The sequence below is a fragment of the Heteronotia binoei genome, chromosome 7 (assembly GCF_032191835.1).
Source record: "Heteronotia binoei isolate CCM8104 ecotype False Entrance Well chromosome 7, APGP_CSIRO_Hbin_v1, whole genome shotgun sequence".
Taxonomy (NCBI): Eukaryota; Metazoa; Chordata; class Lepidosauria; order Squamata; family Gekkonidae; genus Heteronotia; species Heteronotia binoei.
The window spans coordinates 51,384,120-51,396,149 of NC_083229.1; the positions used below are offsets into that span (position 1 = coordinate 51,384,120).

Genomic DNA, 12,030 nt, shown 5'->3' on the forward strand with positions numbered 1-12,030 from the left:
TCTTCAGTTGTTGCACAAGACATACAATTAATATAAGAAAGCAAAAGGTTCAAAATTTGTATGCCCAAGACATACAATTAATATGAGAATACAAAAGAATCACAGAATTCAGAAGTAATTTGTGTGTCACAGTGGCAGCAACATAACTTTGGATATTACATTAGTGTGCTTCTTGATATAGTTAACTCATGGCTTCTGTTGTTTTCTATTGTGCTATATTTCAATTGGTCAGGTGGTCCCAGAACACACCTCTAGATCACAATGGCAAAAAGTACCTGATAATATAAAAAGAAAACATGAGGTACTTTTGCTCTAAATTTGCATTTCTAGAGTTTTCGAAGCTTTTGTTTTATTTTCTAGGGCTTTCTTAGTGCTTTGGTGTTCTTTGACCTTCAAACATCCAAATACTTTCTGTAAACAATGATCTGGTTAGTAGTTCCAACATATGGACTTGAAATCTGTAATAAATCTGAACCATTTTGTTTTCATGAAACTGATGATGTCAAGTTGAAACAGTATGACAAAAACTGTCAGAGAAACAAATTGTGACATCATAGGGTCAGTGCATAAAGCCACAAAGATCTAAAAAATTCTCTATACCTGTTCATGACCAAACGTATTGTCCTCAGACGGTTTGGGCTTTTTGGGTGCACCATCTTCTTCTTTCGGTGGAAGTAGTGGTTGTTCCCCTGCTGCAATATTTACTTTTGGTTCCTTCTCTGGTGTGTTTATTCCTGCTTCAAAGATGTAAGAACATATTATACATAGCATAGCTAACATAGTTACTAGGTTACCCTGATTGTGACCTCTTAGGGTCTCATTGTAATTTAAAATATTGCAGGCTATGTATTCAAGTAAAACTATTTTTGAAACTGAACAGGTACAAAGGTGACAGCACACTTAGCTTTGAAGCAGAGCAGACTCTATAAATACATTAAAAATGTACTCTTCGCTCTTGTTTAGATAACCTTATGTTGCCTTAAAAGATTAATCAATAACCAGCTCTCTTTAGCATCTTGGTCTGAATGTTTATACCACATTAAATGAATCAACTTACACCCTCAATTCTTTGTTCTGCAAAATTATTAATTTATTAAAACTTAATTTTTCTTGTTTCTCTGGAACAGTTAAACAACATTTTTTAAAATGGCCATCCTAGGCTACAAGAGTCTAAATATTAAAAAAGAGAAGATGGGTTTTACAAATAATAAAATTTAAATTATATATAAAGGTAAGTGATTTTCTGTTTCACTGAATGTTTAAGGTTAAGGTAGAACATTGTATTTAAATGCAATAACAGTATTATTTTCTGTAGGCAATTTTAACAGTATGTATTAAATTATATAGTTAATATCCAGTCTGAACTGGCTGCTTAATGTGGCCAGGCTTGTACAATGTGGCCAGGCTTGCACACATCAAAGAAAAGAGTGCAATTTTAATTTCCCAGTCCAGAAGAAAATTCTTTCCAGCGTCAATTTGCCAGATAATCTCTTCTGCTAGGCTGGATATTACAACAGCATTGGGTAGGCATGTCACATACATCTCACGACAAACACAAAACCTCATTTACCAACCATTCCAATCTCATCATAGCGTGGCATCATCTGACCTTTTTTCTGCTGTTTATTATGAGTATTTCTAATTTTAACTTTCAATTTTCACCATCTTCCAGTCAATTTGCAACTAAATTATTTCCAGGGTGAGGACACTATCACTGGACAACTGGGCGCAAATACATCTTGAAATGCAATGAAGCTAAACCATTGATTGCTATCAGACCCAATGTAAATATATTGTCGAGGGGTAATCTGACTGTATGCTGTGCATGACGATTTATCTTGATTTTTAAAATCCACATTGAGTTCATATAAATGAACAAATTCCACCTCATTGTACAATAGCCTAGTTTTAATTTTAAAATGAGGTCACAGCAGTCATTGGGAAAAAAATCCTTTAAAAATTTTCTTGATATTGGGAATTCAGGGAAAAGGAGAGATGAGAAGAATGGCTATACTATAACTGTACAGCATTAAGTATTTTATTTTTACGAAGTTCTGTTTAAAAAAACGAGCCACAGATATTTTTGTGCAGTCATTTTTCAAGTATAGCAATATGTTGTGAAGAAACTATTAAAATGCACTGCAGCACATGATACAATATTCTTATAACTTACTATTTAAATTTTTTTTTACTTATTTATAAATAATAAAAGAAACAAGCCAGACGTGGGAGTGAAGATGAGTTCCTGACATGTTTGTTTTCTGCCTGAAATTTTAAGATGATTAATATGAATACAATAACTGAGATGATAAGCAAACATGCAGGATTTTATTTCCTTTAAACAGTGTCAATAGGATGGATCCAATCAGATTTTCTGCAGTGCAAAGGGGAGGAGTGGGTCTTCTTTGACTGCTAAAAAAGCTATGCTAGGGACCTTGGGACCTGCATGAACAAAAGGCATGTGCAACAGGAGCTATAGTGGTGGGCAAAATTAGATGAGGGTGCATGAAAAAGCTGGCTAGGTCCAACCACATGAATTTAAATACTTTAAAGTACTCCAGTAATATATTTTTCAGACAATTTTTTTTTTCATGCTAAGTGGTATCCCAGTCATTCCAAACCAAAATTGGAATGACAAAATTGTTGTAAGGCTGTCCTGGATTTATAGTAGCATAGGAAAGGAAAGGAAAGGTCCCCTGTGCAAGCACCAGTCGTTTCTGACTCTGGGGTGACATTGCTTTCACGTTTTCACGGCAGACTTTTTATGGGGTGGTTTGCCATTGCCTTCCCCTGTCTTTTACACTCCCCCCCCAGCAAGCTGGGTACTCATTTTACTGACCTTGGAAGGATGGAAGACTGAGTCAACCTTGGGCCGGCTACCTGAATCCAGCTTCTGCCAGAATCGAACTCAGGTCGTGAGCAGAGAGTTCAGACCACAGTACTGCAGTACTGCTGCTTTACCACTTTGCGCCACGGGACTGCCTAATAATAGCATAATGGAAGCCTAATTCCTCTTTAATGGATCTTCAGGTTAGCAGTTTACTCAAGGTGTTTTTTTTTAAGGAAAGGTAAAGGAAACCAGTGAACAGGCAACAAAAATTAATTGACATGCTTGTAAAATAAAAGTTTCTTCCACAATCAGGAAAGCGACACCAATATATTACTCATATTCGTTTAAGTTTCTGACCAACAGTCATAACAATCAAGTTGTCCCAAGTTCTACTCTTCTGCAATCAGTTAATGGAGAATTACTGGGGTGCAAGATAAGATTAATATCCATGTCACCAAGTGTGAACTTTTTAAAAGATAGGCATCTTGTAGGTTTCTGATTTTTTTTTTTCAAAATAACTGAACTTATCCTGTAGGTTCCATGACCTGTTGAAAGGCCATTGTGAATCTTGAAAGTTAGCTCTTTTTTATGGTCTTCTGTACCACAGATCATTATAGTTCAATAAAAATATGCAAGATATACTTGTGCTTAGTTGAGTGAAATATAGTTAGTTCTTTGAGGATTAGCTCAAGATAGAGGCCAAGCTTTTCCAAAAGCACTAGTCTTGCCCTTCCCTTTGTTCTCTTCTCTGCCCCTAGCACAAATTATATGTATACACCTAAAAATCCCAACAGAACAACCACCAATATCTGGATTTATCTGTAGGAAATTTCTTATTCTTATGTGAAGATGGCCTTTTCTTAATTTAGGGCAGTGAATTTCCTAATTAAGGGCAGTGAATTGTACTCCCCATACAAACAGAAGCCGTTTTATGAACAACAGTACCAATTCATCCATTCTTCTCCCTTCAGCACTAGTTATTAAGAAAATGATTATTTTTAACAAAACTGTTACCAGAATCAATTCATTCATTCTTTCAGAACCACCGTACAGGGGTACACAAAAGGCATTCTTTGAGGTTGCCCTACCACTGTGGAATACCGTACTCTACAATTCTGTTGAAGTATGAACTCTTGGTGTGTGGATAAAAACTGTACTAACTAAACCAGTTTTAAAATAAGTTCATTTTGAGAAATAATTTTTTACCATCTGCTTCATGTTTGGCTCACACCAACACTAAAATGGCTTTAGTGACTGCATTTCTCCCCATTTCTCCTTTCCTATTACCAAGGCATCAGGGAGGAAGAAGGTGATTAGTTAGGATCTTGTGTCTTATCTTGATTCTTGAAACATAACAAACATAATAGTACATACTTACTATAACAAAAATAATATTTGCCAATTAAATTTATCTTCATGTATAATCAAAGACTGCTTTCTCTCTTTCTCTGTACACAAAGGAAGAGCCAGACTTCTTCAAATTTAAATTTGTAGTGGGAGTTCAGGCTCAGAACTTGAGGCATGAATCAGCAGTAGTGAAAACAAGTGAACTGCAACAATCCTCAAATTCTTTACTGATAGGTACCTTAACTTCATGGTGAATTGGTGAGATTAAGGTATTTAGATGGGATCTGATTATTGATACCTTTTATGTTGTAATTGTAGGGTCCATTCAGTATGGGCACCTGTTGCAAATCAAACACATTTTAAGCTCTCCCATCTGCACATGGTCAAGGGACTATAACAGCACCTCACAATTTAATATCACTGACAGTTTTCTAACAAAACCAAGTTTGAGTCCAGTGGTACCTTTAAGTCCAACAAAGTTTTATTCAAGGTATAAGCTTTCATATGCACTCACACTTCTCCAGATATAATGAAATGGAAAATACCAGTCCATATATATAGGTAGAGGGTAAATCAGCATATAGCAAAATGAAGATATTTAACAGATTCAAGGATGAAACTGGAATAACAAGCTTAGTTTATGTGGTTACCATTTCTTTGGATTTAATTTCAGGAGGAAACATAATGAAGGAAATAAATACAGTATGTCAAAATTGGAGTTTGATAGGCAGATGTAGCCTTAATTTTGGGACACTGAGAGTAATTCACTTATTCCTGCCCTTGGCTCCATCCATTTCCTCTCAAGCGTGGAGACTTTACAGCATCTTCTTCTTTGAAGTGGGATGATTGGTTGTGTAGAGCTATCTCCCCTGTCCCCAGATCAGAGAAATACATTTCAATCTACGATTCCAAATTACATTACATTCCGCTATTCATTACATTACATTACAATCTACTATTCTAATCAGAGTGAGTTTGGTGTGGTGGTTAAGTGTGCAGACTCTAATTTGGGAGAAACTAGGTTGATTCCCCACTCCTCCACATGCAGCTGCTGGTATAACCTTGGGTCAGTCATAACTCTGTTAGAGCTGTTCTCTCAGGAGTAGTTTCTGTCAGAGCTCTTTCAGCCCCACCTACTTCACAGGGTGTCTGTTGTGGGGAGGAAAAGGGAAAGGAGATTGTAAGCCGCTCTAAAACTCTGAATGAAGGGTGGGGTATACATTCAATCTCTTTTTCTCTTTTTATTCCAAATAAGAATTAAATTAAATTAAGAGGACGTGTGGCCCTTTTGAGGGATTGGTAGAATACAGATGTAAGGACTGAATAAGGTTAGCATCAATCTCCTGTTAAGAAATCAATATCCTGTTTATGGGGGATTCCATTGCTTTGAGTGTTGTAATAACTTGCAACTCAGCAATTTCCCTTTTTAGTTTGTACGTGAAGTTCCTTTGCAATAAAACAGTTACTTTGAGGTCATTCATTGAATGTTCTGGAAAGCTGAAGTGTCCTACAGATTTCTAAGTCTTGTGATTCTTGATGTAAGATCTGTAGAGAAATGAAGGGCATTGTTGGCATTTAATGTTAGAAGATGAGAATGTGAATAAGCCTGAGATGGTCCAGTTTATGTTGTTAGGTTTGATGATTGTGTTGATTGGGTGTATGTTAGCAGCAAAGTTGTTCCTGAATGTTCAGGGGTAATTCCTTTTGTTTAGTTCTTTTTTGTATTCCTGTGAGGTGTGTGTCCAGTTGTTTGTAAAAAGCAGTACTTGACAGTTGTCTTTGAGCCTCCTAGATGTAGTCTGATGTATTCATGATGACAATGGCTCCGCCTTTGTCTGCCTCTTTAATTATAATATCTAAATTGTTCCTGAGACTATCTATGGCCTTTCTTTCAGCTTGAAGGTTGATATTCTGCAGAACGCGATATTGTTTGTTGATCATATCAGTTTGAATCCTATGGTGAAAACATTCTCTGAGGAGATCCAGTGTGCCTTGCAACCATCAGGAAGGGTCCAAATGAAGTCTCTTTTTGTAGTGTTGTTTTGATGGCATGTGGTGGTAATTATCTTGTTCATTGGTGGGTTGGAGGGATGGTAGCTGTTCTCCAGTGTTTGATGGTATGTTATGAAGATACTGCCTTGTTCTGTTCTTGCATATGTTGAAAGTACTCCTTCAGGAGTAGGTGGTGAAAAATGGCTTCCAGGTCCCGGTAGAACTGAATCATCTGTGTGGATTTGTTGGGGCAGAATGAAAGTCCACATGAAAGAAGAACTGATTCCTCTGCTGGGCTGTGTCTGTGCTGTGACAGGTTGACAATATTGTTGGAGTTCTTGTAATTATCAGCTTTCAGGGTACAGAGTTTTGGGGGTTTTTTTGCTTCAGCAGCTTCAGTTGAGGGGGGTAGATGACTTGTCTGTTTTTGTAGAAATCTTGCCAAGCCGGTTGATTCCTTGTAGAAATGCCCAGTTCAGAGAGTTTTCCCTTGATCAGCTTCTGTTTGTAGTACAATACTACTCAGATGCTTGAGTAGTTTCTTTGAGAATATGAGACATGATTTATCTGCATAGTTTGAAGGATAAGAGGATTGTAGAGAATTCTTAACTCTCAGTCTCAGTGGACTTCAAGAGCCACAGTGTATGTGTGAAAGAGCAACATGTGGCTCCTGAGCCACGGTTTGGCCACCCTGTTTAAGACCAACAATATTTTATTCAAGGTATAAGCTTTTGTGTACATGCACACTTCTTCAGATACAATGAAATGGAAATTACCAGTACATAATAAAGGAAATAAATATGTCAAAATTGAAGATTGTTGGGCAAAGGTACCCTTAATTGTGGGATCCTGAGAGTAATTAACTGAGATACATCTTCCCATCAATTTCCAATTTTGACATTCCGCCCAGAATTAAACTCAAACAAATACAAACTAAGCTTGTTATCCTGTTTGGTTCTTGAATTTGTTAAAAATCTTCATTATGCTGTAGGCTAATTTACTGCTTACCCTCTACTTATATGTATGGACGGTAATTTCCAGTTCACTTTATTTGAAGAAGTCTGCCACTGGACTCAAACTTTGTTTTGTTCCTTCAGACCAGCACAGCTACCCAACTGAGTCAGTTTTCTCACACTATATTATATCTGTACTTGGTTTGAGTGCCTGAATTGGTGACAAAATTGAATTGTTGACATTGCAGAGAGTTCTGGGATAGAGCAGAGAAGTGCTACAAGCATGAGCTTTGCGGCTTAGCAGCTGGGGGAGTTGCTGAAAACTTCTGAGTTCGTGTGAAGGGCTGAAGGTGAAGGTGATTGAAGGTGATTGTTGCTGATTGATTAGGAGTGACTGTGTTCCCCACCCTCTTTGCATTATTAAGCTGCGCCTTGCCAGGGTGAGAGCTAAAAGGCTCTTGGCCTGTGACTCTTAGCCTGGGGGCTGTGTAAGGACCAGGAACCCAGATTCCTTGTGTTCCCAATAAGGTAACTAGACTCTCCAGGCAGGGAGCCACATAAATAAACAGGGTTTAAAAGGGGATAGTATATTTTTAAAAAGCTATCATGAAGGTAGAATGCCAGCAGGGGGGTGGGGGCTTTCCAGTGTTTTGCACCGAGTGTCACATGTATGACAATCTGCCCACAGGACAGAAGTCTTGGGTGTGTGCTCGATGGAAGGAGCTCCTGGTCCTCAGGGAACGAGTTCGTACCATTGAGGCTGAAATGACTGACCTGGAGATGCAGAGACAGTCAGTTAGGCACTCAGAGAAGACTCTCGGGGACATGTTAGATGAGCCCCGCTCTGAATGAGACAGCCCCGTTGCTGCCAGGGAGCATGAGGGTCGAGAGGAAACAGGGCACCAGGCTGAGGATAAGGGGAATGTAACCTCAGAAGGGACCTCTTCTTCAGTTGGTGAGCGGGAATCCTTTCGTGCCAAGAAACCATCCCTGGGCAGGGAGAGAGGGGGTGGTCTTGGAAGTTGGTGATTTGATCCTTAGGCAAGTAGACAGCTGGGTGGCAAAACCCCGTACTGACCGTATGGTGACTTGCCTGCCTGGTGCGAAGGTAGCAGACATTATGCGTGTAGTAGATAGGCTGATAGACAGTGTTGGGGAGGAGCCAGTGGTCGTGGTGCATGTTGGCACCAACGATGTGGGGAAATGCAGTCGTGAGGTCCTGGAGGAAAAATTTAGGCTGCTAGGCAAGAGACTTAAGGCCAGGATCTCCAAGGTAGCTTTCTCAGAAGTGCTACCTGTTCCACGTGCAGGGCAGGAGAGACAGGCACAAATTAGAAGTCTCAATGTGTGGATGAGACGATGGTGTAAGGAGGAAGGTTTTAAGTTTGTTAGGCACTGGGATGCTTTCTGGAACAAGTGGGAGCTGTACAAAAAAGACGGTCTTTACTTGTCCCCAGATGGAACCAGGCTGCTGGCGCTTAAAATCAAAAAGGTGGCAGAGCAGTTTTTAAACTAAATCTTGGGGGAAAGCCGACAGGAGAGGAAATGTCTCTGGTTCGGGAGGACTCATCTCAAAGAGATGAAGGGTTAGCTGTTACTTTTCTACCGGGTAATGGATCAGAGTTGTCCACTGAGATGGTGACAAACAGAATGGACTGCCTGCCAGAGACTCAAGGCGGCAGGAGGAAGGTGGCGGGCCTAGCTTGCCTGGGAAATTATAGATGTTTGTACACAAATGCTAGAAGTGTTCAAAGTAAAATTGGTGAGTTGGAATGTTTAGTGTTGGGAGAAAACATAGATGTGGGAATTTCAGAAACTTGGTGGAATGAAGAGAATCAGTGGGACAAGGTGATTCCTGGATATGTTATATCGGAAGGATAGGGAAGGAAGGGTTGGAGGTGGGTTGGCTCTGTATGTCAGAGAGGGCATACAGTCCAGTAAGACTGACGTCAGAGAATTAGATTCCCTTCTAGAAATGCTTTGGGTTGAAATAGAGGGCCCAAAAGGAAATTTAATTATGGGAGTTTGTTATCGCCCACCAAATCAAAAGATAGAGGATGACTATAATATGATGGAAGGCTTAAAGATAGTGGCTAGACGTAAAAACTGTGTCGTCATAGGTGATTTTAACTACCTGCAGATTGATTGGGTCAATATGTGTTCTGGTCGAGAGAACGAGATTGAGTTTCTAGATGCTCTCAATGACTGTGCTATGGAGCAGATGGTCTCTGAACCCACCAGGGGTGGGGCGATCCTGGATTTGGTCCTAAGTAATGCCCAAGAGTTGATCAGGGATTTAAAAGTGATCGTACCTCTTGGGAGCAGTGACCATAACATTATTGATTTCACCGTTTGTATAAATAGTTGCCCCAAAAGACCAGCACAACCACGTTTAACTTTAAAAGGGGTAAATTCTCTGAGATGAGGAGGCATGTGAAGAGAAAACTGAAAGGAAGGTAAATACAGTCAAAACTCTTGGGGAAGCTTGGAGGCTATTTAAAACTACAATCCTAGAAGCTCAGATAAAATATATGCCTCAAGTTAGGAAAGGCACAAACAGGTATGAGAGAAGGCCTGCATGGTTAACAAACAAAGTAATGGAAGCTGTAAAAGGTAAGAAGGACTCCTTTAAGCTAGTCCAAGTGAGATTAAAAAAGGGAACACAGGCAGTGGCAAATCAAATGCAAGACTGTGATCAGGTAGGCAAAAAGGAACTATGAGGAGCATATTGCAAAAAACATAAAGACCAACAATAAAAATTTCTTCAAATATATTAGAAGCAGGAAACCAGCCAGGGAGGCAGTGGGGCCCTTGGAAGATCAAGGTGTCAAACTATTACTGAAGGAGGATAGGGAAATGGCTGAGAAGCTGAATGCATTTTTTTGCCTCCGTCTTCACTGTGGTGGATGAGAAGTGTTTGCCTGCTCCAGAACCACTTATATTTGAAGGGGTGTTGAAAGACGTGAGTCAGATTGAGGTGAGAAGAGAGGAGGTCCTCCAACTGATAGACAAATTAAAAACTAATAAGTCACCAGGTCCGGTTGGCATACATCCAAGAGTTCTGAAAGAACTAAAAGTTGAACTTGTGGATCTTCTGACAAAAATATGTAATCTTTCGTTGAAATCTGCCTCCGTTCCTGAGGACTGGAAGGTAGCAAATGTCACTCACGTCTTTAAAAAAGGTTCCAGAGGAGATCCGGGAAACTACAGGCCAGTCAGTCTGACTTCAATACTGGGAAAGTTGGTAGAAACCATTATCAAGGACAGAATGAGTAGGCACATTGATGAACATGAGTTATTGTGGAAGCATGGGTTCTGTAAGGGAAGATCTTGCCTCACACTAACCTGTTACATTTCTTTGAGGGGGTGAACAAACATATGGACAAAGGAGACCCGATAGATATTGTTTACCTTGACTTCCAGAAAGCTTTTGATAAAGTTCCTCATCAAAGGCTCCTTAGTCAGCTTGAGAGTCATGGAGTAAAAGGACAGGTCCCCTTGTGGATCAAAAACTGGCTAATAGAAAGCAGAGAGTAAGTATAAATGGGCAGTCTTCGCAGTGGAGGACGGTAAACAGTGGAGTGCCGCAGGGCTCAGTACTGGGTCCCATGCTCTTTAACTTGTTCATAAATGATTTGGAGTTGAGAGTAAGCAGTGAAGTGGCCAAGTTTGCAGATGACAGTAAATTGTTCAGGGTGGTGAGAACCAGAGAGGATTGTGAGGCACTCCAAAGGGATCTGTTGAGGCTGGGTGAGTGGGCATCAACGTGGCAGATGAGGTTCAATGTGGCCAAGTGCAAAGTAATGCACATTGGGGCCAAGAATCCCAGCTGCAAATACAAGTTGATGGGGTGTGAACTGGCAGAGACTGACCAAGAGAGAGATCTTGGGGTCATGGTAGATAACTCACTGAAAATGTCAAGACAGTGTGTGATTGCAATAAAGAAGGCCAATGCCATGCTGGGAATTATTAGGAAGGGAATGGAAAACAAATCAGCCAGTATCATAATGCCCCTGTATAAATCGATGGTGCGGTCTTATTTGGAATACTGTGTACAATTCTGGTCACCACACCTCAAAAAGGATATTATAGCATTGGAAAAAGTGCAGAAAAGGGCAACTAGAATGATTAAAGGTTTGGAACACTTTCCCTATGAAGAAAGGTTAAAACACTTGGGGCTCTTTAGCTTGGAGAAATGTCGACTGCGAGGTGACATGATAGAGGTTTACAAGATTATGCATGGGATGAAGAAGGTAGAGAAAGAAGTACTTTTCTCTCTTTCTCACAATACAAGAACTCGTGGGCATTCAATGAAATTGCTGAGCAGTAGGGTTAGAACGGATAAAAAGAGGTACTTCTTCACCCAAAGGGTGATTAACATGTGGAATTAACTGCCACAGGAAGTGGTGGCGGTTACAAGCATAGCCAGCTTCAAGAGGGGGTTAGATAAAAATATGGAGCAGAGGTTCATCAGTGGCTATTAGCCACAGTGTGTGTGTGTGTGTGTATATATATATATAATTTTTTTGGCCACTGTGTGACACAGAGTGTTGGACTGAATGGGCCATTGGCCTGATCCAACATGGCTTCTCTTATGTTCTTAAAATACCTTTCAAGAAACAGAGAAATTCTGTACAAAAGAACTTTCAGAATTCGCTTACACTACAATGCCATTTCAGTAAAGTTCCTCAAATACGTGAACAGCATTTTTCATTTTTGCAAATTTCTGTCCAGCTAACTCTATTCCATGGTAATTAATACCAACAGAACTTGTTTTGGATTGTGCAAAGTAGTGATATTTTCAAAATTGACTCTCTGACATTTACAATGCAATCCTAATCAGACTTACACCCTTTTAAATCAATTTAAGGAAGTAGTCTTAGAAGGGTATGTTTAGCATCGTATTAC

The 12,030-nt window shown here is 39.7% G+C and overlaps 1 protein-coding gene across 11 annotated transcripts in view; it reads right to left on the minus strand.

Annotated features, from left to right (window-relative positions):
* Window positions 1-12,030, minus strand: part of ZFHX4 (zinc finger homeobox 4) — a 286,657-nt gene that overhangs the window by 26,491 nt on the left and 248,136 nt on the right. For 9 of the 11 annotated variants that reach the window (XM_060243611.1, XM_060243617.1, XM_060243620.1 and 6 more), the window contains one exon: window positions 601-737. In XM_060243611.1, coding sequence (XP_060099594.1) covers window positions 601-737 — 137 coding nt within the window. The remainder of the gene's footprint in view (window positions 1-600; window positions 738-12,030) is intronic. The other 2 variants (XM_060243616.1, XM_060243619.1) reach the window with 1 other exon arrangement.